The sequence below is a fragment of the Hyalella azteca genome, unplaced genomic scaffold, assembly GCF_000764305.2.
Source record: "Hyalella azteca isolate HAZT.00-mixed unplaced genomic scaffold, Hazt_2.0.2 contig14042, whole genome shotgun sequence".
NCBI lineage: Eukaryota > Metazoa > Arthropoda > Malacostraca > Amphipoda > Hyalellidae > Hyalella > Hyalella azteca.
Window position 1 is genome coordinate 240271 of NW_025943941.1, and position 19886 is coordinate 260156.

The 19886-nt window shown below is 36.8% G+C and overlaps 1 protein-coding gene across 1 annotated transcript; it reads right to left on the bottom strand.

Moving 5' to 3' along the window:
- Positions 1–1526: 1526 nt before the first annotated feature.
- Positions 1527–18494, bottom strand: LOC108673748 (fibroblast growth factor receptor-like 1). The gene is made up of 10 exons (XM_018161621.2): positions 18491–18494; positions 17907–18019; positions 16512–16665; positions 15370–15518; positions 11959–12094; positions 11038–11243; positions 8957–9206; positions 7862–7989; positions 6718–6960; positions 1527–6503 (listed from the first exon to the last, which is right to left on the bottom strand). The coding sequence occupies exons 1-10, from the start codon at positions 18492–18494 to the stop codon at positions 5760–5762; spliced, it is 2127 nt and encodes a 708-aa protein (XP_018017110.1). The 3' UTR covers positions 1527–5759.
- Between the last annotated feature and the right edge of the window lie 1392 nt (positions 18495–19886).

Consider the following 19886-nt stretch of genomic DNA (forward strand, 5'->3'; position numbering starts at 1 on the left):
TAAGAGAATGGTTAAAAAATAATTGGTTCGTAACTATCTTTACTTGGATGTATGGCCTTTCCCAATCCGGAGTTTATGTACGTGCCATAGGTTTACGAAACTCTCTTTAAACAACGCATAAATTACTTTTCGAAAGACTTTAACTGAACTCTTTCTCACCGGGATCATGTATAATTTTTATGTATGCAAAATTGATGCACAATTTTATGAAAAATATTAGTTCGTGTCAATGTGCCTTGAGATCTTCCAATACAGTGAAAATACATTGTTCTGCTACTAATTCTCCCTATTTCATGGTTCCATGCTGTGGGATTCTCTTTGTACTGAAATTTTGTGCGCACATGTTCGTAAGTTTATGTAAGTATTTCTTAGTTTACTCAAACTTAATTTAGCGCGATATTGTCCAAATTAGCTTCCAAATTGCTAATGCTAATCAGCTTCCAATTCAATGCTTCACTAATTTTTTATTCAGCTGTCCCGCTAACAATATTATCTTAACCTGTCAACAATCTATTTTTAAGTATCGTTTCAAACCGGAATTTCATACTTGCTGACTCCATTATTTGTACGCGGTTCTTGTGTGGAGTGAGATTCGTAACGTAAGCTCCTTCTTGTTGACTTTACATGTTATGAGCCTTCAACTGCCAGGGCGGAACCTCGTTCCTCTGAAAAATATTGCAGGCGGTTTCGGCATGCCGGCAATTATTTTCCTCCGATAAGTGCTTATGAATAAAACTTCAAATTAGGCATGTATATAATTGTCTGATTTTAGATTATATTAATCAGAGTTTATGGCTAATTTCTTTTAAGAACTCGCGCTGTGATAGAATAATTTTAACGGAAAAGGTATTTCTTTCTATATGAAGGAACATATGACTCAAGGAACAACTATAAAAATATGTCGGCAAATTGAATTAGTTCTGTAATTTATGAACAAAAATATTTTTAATCTGTTATAGTTTGAGGATAAACAAAGGACGAAATCTGACGACAGAAGCAGCCGCTCTTTGGGAAGATGACCGAATAATGAGCTGTGGGAGACGAGCGACCATAGCAGGGCTGAGTGACGCTCGCCGTAGCGTTGCTACAGTGACTGAAAGTTGATAGTTTGAGCAGGCTATGCTTCATTAATTATTATTATTCATGTTGCGTTGCGGCAAATAGAACTTATTTGGGTTGGTCTGTTAATTAAGAAATTTATTGTTTAGCGAGTTGTGAACCCGTGCCAGTTGACGTTGTCGTCATTGCTGGTTGTTAATATCGTGCTGAAAAAAGAATCTTCGAAGCTGTCACGTTCTTCCCACTTTAAATTTCTCGTACTAAACGTTTCATTGAGCAATCGTGTTCGTGTGAAACATATTCTAATGCTAAATTTTCATTTTTTTCGGTTGCCTCCTTGTGAATAATGATGCAGTTTTTGTTCCGATTCGTTTCTTGGTTCGTTATATCTTTCGAACACACGGATGACACGAAAAATCCGGCAATGAAAATTGTTCAAGACATTCGGTCAGAAAAAATGCTTTGCATACAAAAATACGTTTTATTAAGTTTGACATTTCATGTGGATGCACATCAATTAGTATACGAACAAATGCCACGAATATAAACAATTACTCTTAATGCAAACATTAAACAGTGGGGTCTATGTTACAGAGGAAAAACAGCAGGGTTCATTTATATGAATACATTTACGCGATTGAAGAACTAAATGAATAATGCGGAACGTTGATTGGAACCCGTAATTAGGAAACTTTCTTGTAACTTGCTATCATCATTGAAGCTTCTTGTTTAAAAACTTAGTTACTACTTAATTATTCAATCGATTGGGGTATGCCAACATTCCCTTTTATTGAAAAAACAAGGTTTATTGATTAAAATTTTTGCCTTACCAAGTGCCTGAAGCAATGATTAATTTCTGTGAATTACCGTACTCAACACATTCAAGTTACAATGAAAATCGAACATAAATTATCATAAAAATAATAAATTAGTCAAATGCACGTTATTATTTTTCTAAAATAATGACGTTAATATTTAAATCTCTGTTACACATTAAGGTTTAATATGCATAGTTTAAGGTTAAATGTGTTGCATAAAAATATTAGTAAAACAAATAGGATGCATATACTCTATTATATAAATCCTATTGCATTTGCGAAGTAACAAAAAAAATGAAGGGTTCTGATGGTTTAGGGCGCTCGTGCATCAAATTGAATAATTATAGCTGAATATTCAGAACTGATAATGATCTGATGCCGTCTACAGCATTTGGGTAACCATGCCGGGAAGAGCCTCTGCACTACGCAGAATTTTCTGATTTTACTTGCCAAGATTTGTGAACAGATTTACGACGTTGACTAAGAGAAAAATTAGCATGGATTCTGATAAAAAATTGCATTTGTAATATCATTAATAAATTTGATTTTATAATTGTCATCTATCCATTTTATGATAATTTTGAACGAAGTTTTCTTTGTCAAAGCCCACCAGGCATCTGACGTTAAATCAATATTGATTAAGAGTTTAAACGTCGAATTTACTTGATTAAACGATGCTTCGATGTTATTTGCTCTGAGGGAGATATTTGAACGATATCATGCCAATTCGCGTAATAGAAAAGTGTTGTGGGAAAATGTCGAAAGTACAAACGGACATTTTCCTTGAATTTTATGGTTACTTAATTTCGTCGTTACTCGAAGCTTTGGAGAGGTAGGGAATTATTTTATTCTGTTCTGATCTTACTATAGATTTGCATTAAACTTCATCCACTAATTCTAAAAGTAAACATGAAACAATCAATTAATCAAGTATTTACTTTTGCGACCGTTTTGGCTTACGGTTGGAATATTCAAGAATCAAATTATTGCATAAAAAAGGTTCACAATATATTTCAGTTCCCTATTTCAACCATTATACATCACTACTGTATTATCTAATTTGGGAAAATATATGAATGAAGTGTCAAAAAAATTCTATTTATATTCGTAAATTTTTTAAAACATGAAAAGTAGATGCTTCTTCTGACACCATGAAAAACACTTGGAAACAACTATCCACAATTTACACGTTAGATGACGGGTGCTTTCGACCACAAATGCTCCCTGAAATGACATAAAATTATGCTACCAGTACAGGGGAAGTTTGTCGATGACATCGTAAGTTATTGGCAGGTTCAGTTTAAGGGATGATGCTCGGTGAGCCATAGCAATCTTCCTGGCCTGAACGTTGCGTTGACCGTCTCGAACCAATGACGTCTAGGACATCAGCAATATTTTTCACTGCTAGCATTGTTTCTCATTAATTACAATGATTATGACAAAGGAATATATGGCATGGATCCAACAAAACGCGATCATGTCGTCATCGCATTGACCCTCATCACCTCATGCGAACAACGCGCTACACAATCTCTGGCGCCTACGTGCTTCATCAAAGCGCTTGAACAATGATCGCTAAATGCGTAAGCGATATGTTTATACATCTTTAACAAATAGGAAAATAATTTAAAATCAATTGACTTGGCTAAAATCTTTTAAGAACGACACCAGGAGTGAAACTCAGTTTAAACTTCATTTGAGGAAGGGGTCTGACAAATTTATAGTTTTTTTTATTGTAAAACGTTATTCCGCGATCTCTGGGTGATTGGGATTAATGAGATCTGCAGGTACGACGGCGAACACGTTTTTGACATCGTGTGTCGTAACCGGCATCGTGAAACCCAAGTCCGATATGGTCACACTAGCGGCCAATAAAATAATTCATCATAAACGATGACTAGTTTCAGTTGGAGGCTTGGCGTTCTAGCAACGGTACTTCAGATAATATTAAGATATTCAAATGACAAAATAAGTGCAGAGGCGCTAGAGTGAAATAAAGCATTAGTTGAATTTAAATCAATTCCTCTGCTTCATCTGCCAAGAAGTTCCGCTACATGTAACGCTAATGTTTTACGTCGGAAATTTTCACAATTCGTTGCTAGGGGTAAATTACACGTGCCCAGGTTACATTGTGATTCTGTTCACCGCAACGTTCAGGGGTGGGAACAGCAAGAGACTTTGGCTCAGAACTGCCGAGATCAGCACACAGTTGTACTTGTACATCACTAACCAACCTAGCAAGATTACTAAATTATCTCGCTAAAAACATTAGTTTTGTTTAACAATGAGCGATTACTAGACATTTAAAATAATTGATCCATCGAGACAATTAATTATCATAAATATGGATACAACGAACACCATGCGAGACCAATTCAATCTAATGAGTTACAACATTTTTCATGTGCAATGTAAGGACTAGAAAATGAGGTATTATTGTTTACAACAGATTAATGCATAATTGATAATAAATATTTCGGAAATGTGACATTATAAAGAAGATAAGATCGATGCAAGGAATAGGGAATGTGAAAGCAATAGGGAAGTCAATTTCATCTCAGAAATTGTTCATTTTTGTTACGTCCGCTACTCGACTGTCTAGCTTCAAAGTACGAACGAGTAGAAAAATATTACTGCTCTATCTCAAGTAGGCAAGAAGATGGTCGCTATGCACGACACTGTTTCATGCATGCTTCTCTAACTTTAGTATAGAAAAAACGACCGTTTGGGTTCTGAGTCCAGTATGGAAATGCATCGAAAAGGACGGTCGAGACAGTTGAATGGACGAGACGTGAAGGATCACTTGGTGGTGTATTGTTTGGTTACAAAACCGTTCTAAAGTTCAAAATCAACTTCCTTGAAGACCGATATGAAAAGTTATACAGTACCGTTGATCCAATACACACTTTCCATCTTGCACTGGTTACACTCACTTTGAAAAGATGTTCGGGAAATGTTCCCTCATATTTGAAAAGTTAACTATTACGGAAATACGAAATCACTTCCTAGAATGCCTCAACAGTACAATCGCATATCAGTTAGAAAGATCATATGAAGATGAACTCATTAAAAACTGGACTTTACAAATTAATAATGATAGCTCAGTAAATGTGAAGGTAGATCACCTATCCGAATCGTACGAGGAGAGGCAAAAACATTTATCAATATTTTTAGTAAATACTAATGGTCGTTCACCTACTTGACACGTATTCAAGTAACGGAATTTAAATTAAAATGTATTCAATATTTGAATGATGATGGGCTTCCATTAACTTCACATCTATCATCTCGCACGACTATTACTATTTGAATAACATAGAAACTTAAATTGTTTTTTTCTGCGACGAAGGTACCGTAATTGAATCTTACTCCAGATTTCACAAAATTGCCTTAAGTTAAGCATGATAAATTAGTGATGGCATTATCAGTTAAGATGCGATGAAATGATCATACAAGCATGAAGTTTTGATTTTCCTATTTTCATCCATAAGCTAGGCAAAGTGCGAGAGTAATTATATCCACTGTCGCAAGTTGAACGTCTAATCAAGTGGGAACCTTAGAAAAAATCATAGCCGTTGCATCGAGTATATACCTATATATTTGCAGACAAAAATAGTCTATATCGCGAAAAAAATGCATACAAAATTGCATTCATATCTATTTATTTCAGATCTGTTCTCTTACTAATATTTCTCCGTAAGCGATTTGTGTTCAAAAACCGTCATTTCTGAGGTCATCGCTAATGCTCGCAAAATAGCCCACTTCCAGTTGACTGAAAATGAAATTTATTCATTTTCTCAAATTGTTCCTTCTGTTGTTTAAGAGGAATCAATTGAGATTTATTTATTTATATGCGAAGTGTGCTCATTTGGTCAGACTTGATTACAAGTTACAATGCACCACAAATTGCGATTGTCCGTCTGACGTCATCGGGAAACTTCTACCGAATTGTGTTGCTGGCGAGGAACTCCTGGGGGTCAGCTGGGCGTAGCTGTGTTCAGATGACTGTGTTATATTGTTGAAACTAGAGTTAGGATTATTTCTGTGGTAATTGTTTACAGGAAAACTATTATATGCATGTTGAACTGGACTACTGTAGTTTCCCACACCCTCACCTCCGTAGCTGCTACTCACCGAGTTGTAGTACTGTTCACTTGGAACTCGACCTCCTCCTTCTCTCAGTAAACTGTTAGCATTGCTCGTAACTGTAGTAGTTCTACTGTCAGACCTTTTGCTGTTACTTCTAGTTTCGTTGAACCCTGAATCGTTACTCTTGTTGGCTACCCTGGGATGACCAGCGGGATACCGTGTCAATTGTGGAGTGTTCGGCAACGGAGTATGAATCGTGGAAGGTGAGGAATGAGGTCCAACATCGCTGTGATAGGAGTGATGATTTTGGGGAGGCAATAGTGGGTTTGGTGTGTTAGGGTGGGGGATGTGCAATGCATCCGAGTACACATCTAAACTACTCTGAGATTCACATTCATGACCGATCTTCTCCATGTAGGGGTCACAATAACCAGGGTCCATATAGCTGTTCTCAGAGGGGTACACGTAGTGGTCAGTGAAGCGGGGACCGTGGGGCAGTGGTCGACTCCTCCCAGGGGGATACACCAGACTCTCGTGCTAATGGAAAAATTGTGCAATATAGTTAAAAGAATTAACTTCATGCGACTCATCGAAGAAGAATCTTGAAATTTTTGCATACTAAAGTTGAATTGAAAGAGAAGATCTCAGTAAATTTAAATTAGAGCCATACAGACTTATTGCAGAGTTGGTATGACTTAGGCTTTAGGTAGTAAGTCAAATATTTATTTTTTTATTGTAACATTTAAATCACCTGAAAACTAGCTTCGGTGTGCAGAACCGGAGGAGGTAGAGGCAGAGTTGAGTCAGAGCTCATTGTGTCGTGTTTTGGATTGATTTTGTTGGTAATTGCTTGTTGCAAGCCTGGCAAGCTTTTCTTCTCAGGATTCAGGGGAACGAAGCTTGCAGGATCGTCGTACTTGTTCATGAGAGGCGACGGGGACGCCAGTTTGGTGGTGGTGGTGGTAGCAGATTTTGATCTCGACTTACAGTGAACCTGTCCCAAAGGTAAGGACATTATTGGTGTGGGAAGGTAATATTGGGTTAAATAAATGAAGGATAATTTATTTTTGAGCTTTAATTAGTGCCACTTGGGCTTCATTACTCGGCACATGAAATGTAGGGAACATGTTTTCGAAACTTGAGCACAAGGCATACGAGTTCACTGAAGAAACGTTGAGTGATTGACGTTTTGGGAATGGCTGAACTTGTCCGAATATAAAAAACTATTAAACCAGCATCCTATAATTAAAATTGTTACAGCCAATGCATAGGTGTAAAATTAATATATTTTTGGAAATTGGTACAAATTCAAGTTCATTTGCAGCAGTTATAGGTAAGATACCAAGTTCAGAAGCAACTATATCCGCAAAACTGAAATTGTTACCGTCACCGCGCAGGTGTAAAATTAAAATATTTCTCAGTTCGGCGGAGAACCAAATTAATTTAAGGCTGTAATAAGTGGATTTACTAATACAGATCCGACTAAACCCACATCATTGAAATTATTACGGCCACTGTGCAGTTGTAGTCTTCCAAAATTTCTCATATTAGTTGCAAGTCCGTCTTCATGAGACATTTATCTGTTTTTTTTTGCCCACATAATAAACATCCAAGCACACGTACCTGAAATTATTACAGCTAATGGTAAGGTGTATATCACCTGTATCAGCTGTAAGGTATATCACGAGTTCCAAATAATTTGTGAAGATCCAAATTAATTTGTGGCAGTAATTACGATGATTGGTAACGTATATTTTAATGTGCTTCTTACCAGAAATTAATAAGAGAAGTATGTTTCTTTGTACTCTGACATTTTGACAGGTATTCTGAGACCCATTTGAAAGCAAACATAATTTTAATTAAGCCGTTGATTAATCATCCATCGTTATTCGTACCTTGCACACGACGACGATGACAGTGAGTACTATGACAGACACCCCAGCTGACATGATGAAGGTGAATGTCAATTTCGTGGGCTGGGATTCTGTGACGAGTTCTTCGTCCCATACGGGCGGTGGGCGCTCTAAACACAAGAACATTCAAGTCGTAACGTTATGTTGTCCTTCCAGAAATGAGTTCAATGAGACATTTATGAATTTAATATGAGTTAAGTAATTTTTAATATCAGCATTGCTTGCTAGCGAAGATAGAAAGAATATGATAAAAATAGGCTGATCTGTTGTAATATATCTATTCTTTTGACGAGTCAATCTATTCGAAGAATCTCCAGAAATGCCTTAAGAAATGAGACTTTAATTTCCGGCCTACAGCTCCTACTGATAAGCCGAACTGCTGCACATTTTACTTCAGTGAGCTAATTAACACTCTAGTACTGAGTGGTCAGAAATGAGGGTACTACTACGATTGAAGATCACGACTCATTTTTGCATTAAATATTCACAACAATATAACGCTTTCCAATGTTGCCAGTGTAGTCGAAACTCCAATACTTAAGACTCGAAAACTAAACAAACTTATGTCTCGAAAACGGAAAAATCGCCACCTATGACTCGAAAACGAAAAAAAATTATGTCATGGAAACAGAAAACTCACCATTTATGATTCGAAAACGAAAAAAAATTATGTCTTGGAAACAGAAAACCCACCACTTTTGACTCGAAAACGAAAATAAACGTTTGTCTCGACAACCGAAAACTCACCACTTATGAGTCTTGGAAACAGAAAACTCACCATTTATGATTCGAAAACGAAAAAAATTTCGTCTTGAAAACGGAAAACCCACCACTTTTGACTCGAAAACGAAAATAAACGTTTGTCTCGACAACCGAAAACTCACCACTTATGGCTCGAAAACGGAAAACACCATTTATATATTGAAAAATTGAAACACCATTTATGTCTCGAAAATGGAAAACCCACCATTTATGTCTTGAAAACGGAATACACTAGTTATGGTTCGAAAACGGAAAACACCATTTATGTCTTGAAAACTTGAAACACCATTTATGTCTCGAAAATGGAAAACTCACCACTTATTACTCGGAGATACGCTTCTCTGTATGAGTAGCCCAGAGCGTTTGCACCAAGGCACCCATAGAGGCCTTGATCTTCCAACTGTGCGTTCTCGATTTCTAAATTGAACAAATAGGTTTTCGTGGCGTCCGATGAGGGCTGTATCGCAGGTGACACCGTTGACTTGATGATCAAGAAGAGCCTGTTTTCCAGGTTCATGGTTCTGTTGTTCTTATGTGATGGGGAAGGTGGGATTTCTTTCAACCACTGCAACAAATAAAATGTATTTTATTAAAAAACGTATTTAAAATTAATTTTATTAAAACGATGATTTTTATTTTGTATTATTTTATTGATTCGCTATGATATTATTTTGACGTCTTAATTTGAATCATGGACAATGAGAATTATAAGTCGTTTTTTTTATTAAAATTTTGCCATATTAAAATTTGAAGAATATAAAATTTGGAGCACTTGGTCATCACTTCAAGATTTCAGAATGCAAGTATATATATTACTACTAAATTTACTAAGTAGATATAAAAACTTAATTATATTTTTAGAAGGCAATGAAACAGAAAATCTATTTATTAACAATTTTTAGTGGAAAAATAAATTTAGAGCTCAAAACTCTGAATCCGAAAGCATTGACGTTTGAGACCAGAACTTTCAAAGTAATTTGATCACACACAGACTTTGCACTCGATATATCTTCTTCACAACTATGTAAAGCTGAATGCTCTAGAAGGTTTAAATATGATAACCTGTGCACCATATGCTCTGTCAATATGATTTATAGGTCGTGTGACATGCTGATGTACAGTGATGTATTTATCACTGTATTTATAAACTATAGCGGATCGCTCGCATTTTGATTCTTAAAACATCCCAATTTTTGGATCCATTCAAAAAAGTCTGCGAAACTCGTTTTATCATCATTCCTTTTCCGTTTTCCTATTGCCCTCTCTCCAAGAACATTATCAATTTCTACCCTATCCATGAGTCTTCCCCTCTGTTTCACCTCCGGCAAGGCATGCTATCCCATTTAGGTCACCTCCTTCTCCCCTCTTGCATGTCAGGAAAAATTCTCTCCCACCCTTCCTAGAGTCAAGTCTTTCCACACTCACCCTCCCAGAGAGTCAGTCTTTCCTCTCCTACCCTCCATGGAATCAATCATTCCCTGCCACCCTCCTAGAGTCAATATTTTTCCACTCCCACCCTCCTTAGGTTCAGTCTTTCCACTCCCATCCTCCCTAGAATCAGTCATCCCCCTCCCACCCTCCCTAGTCAGTCTTTCTCCTCTTACCCTCACTACAGAATCAGTCATCCTCCTCCACCCTCCCTAGAATCAGTTTACCCCCTCCAATAAGGACACTTGCTTCTCCCCCTCTAAGGCTCTGACAATCTGCAGGGGTAAGCCTGCCGAAGGCAACTCTCAAGTTGAGCCAATAAGTTCGCAATAAGCGAGTCTGTCGAACTAATCCAAATGATGAAAGTTACTGAGGTGTACTCAGGCAACGCGTGCTTATTTCCCTAACTTTTTTCCTCGGGTGGAATAAAGCAGAAAATTGGAGCTGCGTTATGAATGGGAGAAACTTTACGCATGTACGCGACAGTATCCGGTACCAGCGTATATATGAACCGCTATAGTGCGTATGTTGGTTCTATAGAATGATTTACTGTTCAATAGAAATGAAATTTATTAGTGTACTAATGAACTGCTTTAGTTTCTTTCATTTTTGTGGATGCCATTGATACCATAAAAAATGTGTGGTTTAGGAGCACGTTAATGACCATAGAAATTAGCTTGTTAATTTATTAATCACCTTTGAAAATTGTAGGCTCGAAAATGCAAGCTTACATTTGTGTGATAATTTACCCTACCTTAAAATATGCCAGTTTCTTAGAATCAATAAAAAAATATACACCGGATAATAAGGAATTGGACTAAGATTTAGTGATAATAAAACGCGGAAATCGTGGCGTAAATTGATGATACCCACAGCGATGAATACAATCACTTTCAATTGTAAATAATTATTGATTAATACTAAATTGCATTATACAATTATTGAACGATATAGGAGTTAATACTTACCGATATTTTGGGTGTGAGGTCAGCGGTGACGGTACATTGCAGTGTCGTGTTGCCCCCGAGCTTGACTGTGGTGTTGAACGCACCGAGCACCACCAGGTCCTCTGGTGGCTGTGGTGCACCGCGTGGTGGAGGTGGTGCGCCGCGTGGTGATAGTGGTGGTGGTGGTGAGGGTGGTGCATTGTGGGACTGAATTGGTTGAACGGCACCTGAGGGGAAAATGAAAAGACTGAAATGTGGAGTGCTTAGAAATGGACAATAGAATGAGAACTAATTTAATCGTCAAATATTAGCGAGAAACGAAGTTTGTCGTACAGGGATGAATTTGACTTGTAATGGAATATCTTTCTTTAGTAAAGTAAACAAAAAACGATACAAGATTATATTCAACAGATAAGTTGTGTATAAAATATGTATGAAAAATATGTCAGCGGATATTATATTAACTTCAACTAGATGTAAAGGCTGACAAATTACTTCTAATGGATCATCATGACCTCTTTTTGCATGATTTAAGCAATAAAATAAACAAGTTTGATTAAAATGCGTTCATTAAACTACGTATCCTCTCGTGAATCATTTTTGAAATCATTGAAGAAATCAGCATTGCTATTTTAACGCTGCTTTAACAATTTTTCCCTCGACAACGACAATGAATGTAAATTATTTTTTTTTCGGCAGATTTCACTTTAAGCTTCCTTCAATGTTAACGACGAAGGTATATCACTATTTTGACGCTGCTTTGACCATAAGCTTCCTTCGACAACGACAATGAATGCAAATTATTTATTTTCACTTAGATTTCACTGTAAGGTTCCTTCCATGTTAACGAAGAAGGTATAACAATATTTTCCATTAGTTATTTTCACCCTAACTTTGACCTCCTACTATTTTAACGTTGCTTTAACCATAAGCTCCCCTCACCGACGACGATGAGGGTAAAGTTGGCCGTAGCGACACCCACGACGTTCTTAGCGGTGCAGGAGTAGTGCTCCGACACACCTCTGCTGCTGCTCTGCACTGCCAGGCTGGTGCCGCGGTGCGCCAGGGAGATGCCTTCCTGCATCCAAAAAATACATTTGTTTTAAATTAATTCAAGAAAAATCTCGTTAAATTATATCTATACTTATTACTAATAAAAGTGAGCTATAGTAAACCCCATGTGGAAACAAAATAAAATGTACTTATAATTATGTTGATATAAGTCCACTAGATTTATTCTAGTCTATTAAGAGTGGATTGGAACAAAGCCCAGCTTGTAGACGGCTAATAAAGATGATAGAATGTAATTTTTATTAAACGCTGAAAAGTGCTAGAGTTATATATGTTCATTTTTTAAATAAACATTTCTTATGATTAATCAACATTTGTGTCCGAGATTCCAGCATTTTCATGCATTCGTCTTTATAGGAAGGACTTCATTCTAGCATGCAAATTTAGTAGTGTGCTTTCACCAGCAAGAAGTAATTAATTCTAGCCACTAGTCTGCGGGAAAGATTTAATTCTACTAATACTTCGTTCACGCGAATGTCCTATATACTTCTTTCATTACTATGCATTTGCCTAAAGTAATAAAATATTCATACCATCAATTCTCTACACCATCGGGACCAAGAATATCATTCATGCATGTCTCCATATTTTTCAGCGTTACGTATCTCATCGTCAGCTTTACCTGCGTTCATTTTTATCAAGGAACTCGCAGTTCATTCTACCTCACAGCCTCAGAATTTTGGCGAAGCTCATGTTGGTGAAGTGAATTTGGCGTATCTGGTATACGCATTACAGCGTGCGGCGACAGCGTCCATTCCAACATGCGTTACGTCCTAAAATTCCGCGTAATTAACAGGATTAACGAGACTCGAACTGATGCTCCATGCCTAGCTGCAGCTTCTGTTTGCAGAGGCGGCTGGTACAGTTTACATACAGACTGCGCTTGCAGCCTCTGCTTCCGAAGACTGCTTGCTGAGTCTGTGTGCAGCCTGCGCTTACAGCCTGCGGCCACAGCCTGTGCTGGCTGAGTCTTCGTCTAGCCTACATGCAGCCTCTACATTGTGAATTCAGCTTACAGCCTTTGCTGGCTGACTTAGGTTGCAGCCTGCTCTTGCAGTTAATGCAGCCTCTAGCTGATTACAAGCTCATTTCACTGGCGTCAGTTCAGTCGAACATCTCTGGATAGAAATGAATTCGAGCACTAACGATGTTCATCATTATGAGATTGCGATCAGTTTCTAGTTTTTCAGTGTGACAAATATACTATATTTTATATGCAGGCTTGTTGCCTCTATTTTTAATTAAGCACTGAGACTCTAAATTTAGGACCGTAATCCAACCTCGCATAACAGTAGTTTGTGCTCTGTTTACGTACTTATGACGGTACTAAAGTTGATCCTAAAATTAGGAATGACATTTGACAGCTGTGATGACGATGTGCTAGGCTGCAGCTGTGATGACGATGTGCTAGGCAGCAGCTGTGATGACGATGTGCTGCTATGCATCGCAATGCTAGTAGCGTAACAAAGAGTGTATATGCACTCTGAGGTCAGAGAACCGCCCCCTGTTTAGATTACTCAGAGATAAGTGCCCTAAACTTTGTCTGCACTTAATGAATAACATACTTTATTAGTATTGAAACTTGTCATGTTAGGTTGCAATTTCAATAACCTGAAAATTTTTTTGTTTTACTCAATTTAAATCATGAGCTGGTTGGATATTTTACAAGTTTCAAAATAAATAATTGCCGAAATTTTTTAATGGGATAGTTACTCAAGTTGTAGAAGTCAATCAAGACTTTAACCTTACGAGTGTTCAGTGCGCAATAAATTTTACCTCATAGCATAGTAGAACTGATGGCACAAGTGCTTCTTGCTTTCTTGCCACATGAATCTATTCATGAGCTCGTTTTATTGCTTTTTGAAATAGGGACTCGGAACAGATTCTCTCTCGTATAGATGCGACGCTCTTGCAGGCTTCGATTCGATGCAATATTTCAAAATTTGAATTTTAGAATTCGAGGCAAGCGAGACCGAGTGTCGCATTCTACGGTTATCGAAACCTTTTATCATGACTAGGTTGTAAAACTTGTGGATAATTCTTAAAAAAACAATGGCGGACGAGCAATCGCAGTTAAATAGCATACATAAAAAGACTATAATCAAGATATATGAGTCTTATCTCAGCTTCAGGCGGCCACGCATACACCGGCTTGAAAAGACCTGGTTATAGTCTTCTATGGTCCTTACTTCTTCAAAGATTCTCGTCACAATTAAGATCATTAAAAGTTTTCCAGTCTTTTTCTGGGACAGACTTACAATGTTTCTTGGTCGGCCAAGTTTGGTAATCCATTAAGGGTTTGGTCTCGCGGGAAGAGCCAAGGGCCGTCGCCAAGTTAAGAGTCAGTCATACGAAGCGAAAAAACTTGTGCGAAAGTCTTGCGACTTGCTAGCTTCTGACAAAAGCTCGGCCGTACCCTGATTAACTTCTAATTACGGCCGCAGGCACGCTTCTGCAATCGCGAGCGTAAATCCACGATCCCTTCTTAATCCGCGTTATATGATTTTATCATGACTGTAAATTAGCAATGGAGGCAGAAAGACGATTTTGTATTGTTTTGGTTTTGATCCCGAGGGATCTCCATAGTTACAACATTAACAGCTAATATGCCGTAATATCTAGATTAAAACTTGCATAATGCGATCATAATTATTAGTATATTAACATTTACTGTCAGAATTTAACGTTCGGCCGTTGAGTCCTGTTGTTTGATATGTGACGTCAGCTAATATTAGTTCTCAGATAATTTTTGATTAAGATATTTTTTGTGATTCGAAATTAAACTACGTAGCTAAAATCGTACATTACCCCACAAGTATTCGCGTAGCACAAGTGTACCGTAGTTTGCAAACCACTGCTGTATTTGCGGTCACAGTATCTATGAATGCACGTTTCGTAAGATGACTTACCTCGGTACAGTCTTTAATTGCAGGTCAAAGTATCGTTGATGGCAAGTATCTTTGATGGCAAGTATCTTTGGTGGCGAGTATCTTTGATGGCAAGTATCTTTGATGGCAAGTATCTTTGATGGCAAGTATCTTTGATGGCAAGTATCTTTGATGCAAGTATCTTTGATGGCAAGTATCTTTGATGGCAAGTATCTTTGATGGTAAGTGTCTTTGGTGGCGAGTATCTTTGATGGCAAGTGTCTTTGATGGCAAGTGTCTTTGCGGGTCAAAGCATCTTTGATGGCAAGCATCTTGAAGTTGACTCACCTCGCTGCAGTGTATTTTCCGATCACAGTACAGCATCTTTAATTGCAAGTGTATCGGGATGACCCACCTTGATCCAGTGTATTTGTGGGTCAGGGTATCCCTGAGCGTAACACTTGAGGTTGACTTCCTCCCCAGGCTCAACCACGATGGGGCTCGATGGGGACACTTCGGTCAGGGTGGGAGGGACTAGCTGATGACCCGTGGGTAGGTCTTCTTCTGTTAAGTCAAGTCAAGTCAAGTTATTTTAATTAATATATCTATTGATAGATGACAACTTTGATTAGAAGATACGCTTTTTGTTTTTAAAGCGTCTGGGGAGTTTATCTTTGGTATATAGTAATTCCTGCAATAATAGTACTATTGAATACATTAAAGAAATTATTTAAATGCACGATGTTAACATTTATTTACTATAATATTCCCCACCTTTGACAATTAATTTAAAATGTGTTAGATTGTGGGTGATTACTTGCTGCACCAAAATTTTATAGTAAAGATTAGCAAATTCGTATTACATTTATAGTATTTAAAATATTGATAGAATCGTATATGTATGCGATTTCTGCGACAGTTCTAAGTTCATTAAATTTTTTAGCATCCAGATTTTGGAATTTTTTGTTCAGTAACATTGCTTGTCTTAAAATTTTAATCGTAATGTAGAACCTCGCTAAAAAATTACAATACTGAATTCCTTGAAGCTTGATTGTCTAAAATACATGACTCTAAAATTTGGAATAATTTCTTGAACTGTTTTAGGATGAAATGAGAATCGAAGTCTCATTTTTCTATTGCTTTTAAAATAAAATGGGAAATGAGGTCTCATTTCTCGTATTGTTTGGAATGAAATGGGAAACGAGGCTTCCTTTCTCGCATTGTTATAAGAATGAAATGCAAAATGAGGCTTCATTTCTCTTATTGTTTTAGAATGAAATGAGGAACGAGGTGTCATTTCTCGTATTGTTTTAGAATGAAATGGGAAATTAGGTCTCATTTCTCGCATTGTTTAAGAATGAAATGCAAAACGAGGCTTCATTTCTCGTATTATTTTAGAATAAAATATGAAAATGAGGTCTCATTCCATACATTATTTTAGAATGAAATGTGAAATGAGGTCTCATTTCTCGTATTATTTTAGAATGATTTTAGTTTCATTCCTTGATTCCTTGACTTTAGAATGATTTAGTTCTCATTCATTATATTACTGCTCACCAACGACGATGACATGGAAGGTGAAGTTCTCCTGGCCGAAGCCGTTGACAGCCTTACAGGTGTACGTGCCCTCGTCCTGCAGGTCGACCTCCTTGAGCTTCAGGTGGTTGCCCCGGTCCACGTACCGGTGCCAGTACGCGATGTCTTCTCCGTCCTGCACCCGGGACGTGTTCATCTATATTATATCTCTTTAATTTTGTTACTTTCTTTGCTACTCTGTTGATACGTTTTAATTTTGGTTTGCTAGAAAGTGATATGCGTCTTGCACCCGGGACGTGTTCATTGATATTATATCTCTTTAATTTTGTTACTTTCTTTATGGTATACTCTTGTTTCGTTTCGTTACTTTCTTACTGCTACTCTCTTGACACGCTTTAATTTTGGTTTGCTAGAAAGTGCGATGCGTGTCTTGCAGCCCACGCCATGTTCATCGATATCATATCTCTCGCGTTTCGTATACTTTCTTAATGCTACTCGCTTGACAGGCTTTAATTTTAGTTTGCTGGGAAATGTGATATGCCTTTTGCAGCCCGTGACGTGGTCATCGATGTTATAGCTCTTTAATTTTATTACTTGCTTCAAGCTAATCTCTTGATACGCTTTAATTTGGTTTGCTAGAAAGTGTGATATGAGTCTTACAGCCCGCGCCATGTTCATCGATATTTTATATTTTTCATATAGTTACTTTCTTAATGCTACTCTCTTGATTCGTTTCGTTACTTTCTCAATGCTATATTCTCTTATTTCGTTTCGTTACTTTCTTAATGCTACTCTCTTGACACGCTTTAATTTTGGTTCGCTGGTAAATGTGATATGCGTCCTGCAACCTTCGCCATGCGCATCGATATGTTTATGTTTCGATATGAAAGGTTATAGGCATCATGTTACGCCGTGACATGTTCATATTAGTCATATATCTTGAATTTTATTTTGCTATGAAAAGCATTATCCGTACTGCTACGCAGTGCTAAGATCTTGGATATTTTGTGTCTTGAATTATGTTTTGCTATGAAATTAGATTCCTTTCCTGTAAGTCTGTAACGCTTATGGCATGTTCGTGATTATTATTAGCCTTATATACATTATGTTTTCATATGAAATATGCTATCTGTTTTGTGCTGCCATGGTAAGATTATCGATATTATGTATTATGTGCCTTCACTGCCTTGAATATTTTATTGCTATGAAAGACAAAACGTTCTGCATCACCGCGAGAATTTTTTTTATCGGCATTGAAAATTTAAGTGAACATTGATGTATGCAGGAACCGATCAGAGATTTTATCGAATAGTTATTATATTAAAGAGATATAAGCTGACCCATGAGCTATAATCTGACCCCAGAGGTATAATCCGACTCCAGAGGTATAAGCTGACCCCAGAGGTATAAGCATACCTTGAACCACTCATAGATGGGGGAGGGTGACCCTCGGATGGGGCATGTGAGACGATGTTTCTGCCCCACGGTCAGCAGCACGTAGGGGCTCACGAGCTCGACTCGCGGCGGCGCTGACAATCAAAAATAACATTACAATTAGCATTTGATTAATTAATAACAGTAATTAAATATTAACGGTACATTAACATTAATTATTATTATGTGGAATAATTTTAATTCGTGATTTTACTGGATAAAGGCCAAGGCATGTGCTGGAATTATTGAAATTGCAATTTTAATGGTGAACGCATTTAGAGTTAAAAAATTTTGAATTTGATATTCGGATGCAATGGAATAGCAGATTTAGAAAACAAGGTTCACGGAAGATTATGTAATTTTTCATGTATATTTTGAATCTGGATATATGATTAGGTTATCTAACTAACTGAATTTTAAATATGTATACAGTCCTATATCACGAGCAGCATTATGATTTAGAATGAGTTTAAGATCTCATCAATACAGTTGGTATTTGAATTTCAGTTGTTCAAATGAAATAAAATATCAAATTATTTTGAAATTTGCGCTCATAATTGGTAGACCCATAGTTGAACTAATACATTAATTAATTAATTTAGGTATTATTAATTAAGTAACGATGTTTCTGCCCCACGGTCAGCAGCACGTAGGGGCTCACGAGCTCGACTCGCGGTGGCGCTGACAATTAACAATAACATTGAAATTAATATTAAATTAATTAATAGCGTTAATTAAACATTAACGCTACATTAAAAATAATTATTTTTATGTTGAGTAATTTTAATTCGTGATTTTAATGGATAAAAGCCAAGGCAAGTGCTGTAATTATTGAAGGTGCAATTTTAATGGTTAATGCATTTAGAATTAAAAAAATTGAATTTCATAGTCGGATCCAATGGAACAACAGATTTAGAAAAACATGGGTCACGGAAGATTATTTAATTTTTATATATATGTTGAATTTGGATATATTACAAGGTTATCTAGCTAACTGAATTTTAAATATTTATACAGTCCAATATAATATAATTGGCTGAATTATATTTCGAATGAAATAAATATGGAATTATTTTGAATTAGCGCCCATAATTGGTAAATCTGTGGTTGAACTAATACATTAATTAAATATTTAAAGTATTATTAATTACGTATTATTAATAATTAATTGAAGTATTATGTAATAAATATTTACTTAAAGTATTAATTGAACCAAGCCACCAACGTACCTCTGATGGCAGCGTTAGCAGACACGGTCGGGGCGCTCAGCAAGGCGACGCCGTAGAGCAGCGCAAGGCACAGCGTCGCTCTGATGGTCACCGTGGTCGAGGGTTGGTCGCTTGTACTGCATGGCTCCATCTCTGTGTGTGTGCAGAAATATATTTCCGTGAGATAAATGAAATGTTTTTGCATTTTAAGTGAATTGTGTTCAAGAATGTGAAATAATAATTTGGTGTGAAGGCTCTTGCTCCCGTCCTGTTGATGACGCTGTGCCAACTGTAACCAACATGTTTTTGAATTTGGTACTCTTTTAGAAATTATGCATAAAAATACTACGGAAGTTTTTGTAAAGTAATTTTATTTTATTATTTTTCACTTTGAGAATTATTTCTATATTTTATTTTTTTTTGCTTCTCAACATGTCATGTACGTAGTTTTAACGATTAATTTATTTCCTATGAGATCCGAATATAATACATTTTAATTTTATTTTTGTAGTTCATCTGCAAAAATATATTTTGATGATGAACTTACGTGTGCATTAGGGGAAATAGTTCCTCTATCACTCACTGATAATACGTGTAATAAATCTCTTCATGCGCAGTTATTTTTACGTTTCTGATGCGGATTAAGATAAGGAATGTTTTATCTGTCAAGTGCTGTCAAGTATGAAACTATACAAGTTGACTGCTTCATGGCCTTTTGGATAGATTATGTTCAGGTGTAAAAATATTGAGATAA

Coding starts and splice junctions, on each gene's coding strand:
- LOC108673748 (XM_018161621.2), bottom strand. Junction 9,207..11,037: donor ACCTCACACCCAAAATATCG/GTAAGTATTAAC, acceptor TATTTGTTGCAG/TGGTTGAAAGAAATCCCACC. Junction 6,504..6,717: donor ACACCGAAGCTAGTTTTCAG/GTGATTTAAATG, acceptor TTTTTCCATTAG/CACGAGAGTCTGGTGTATCC.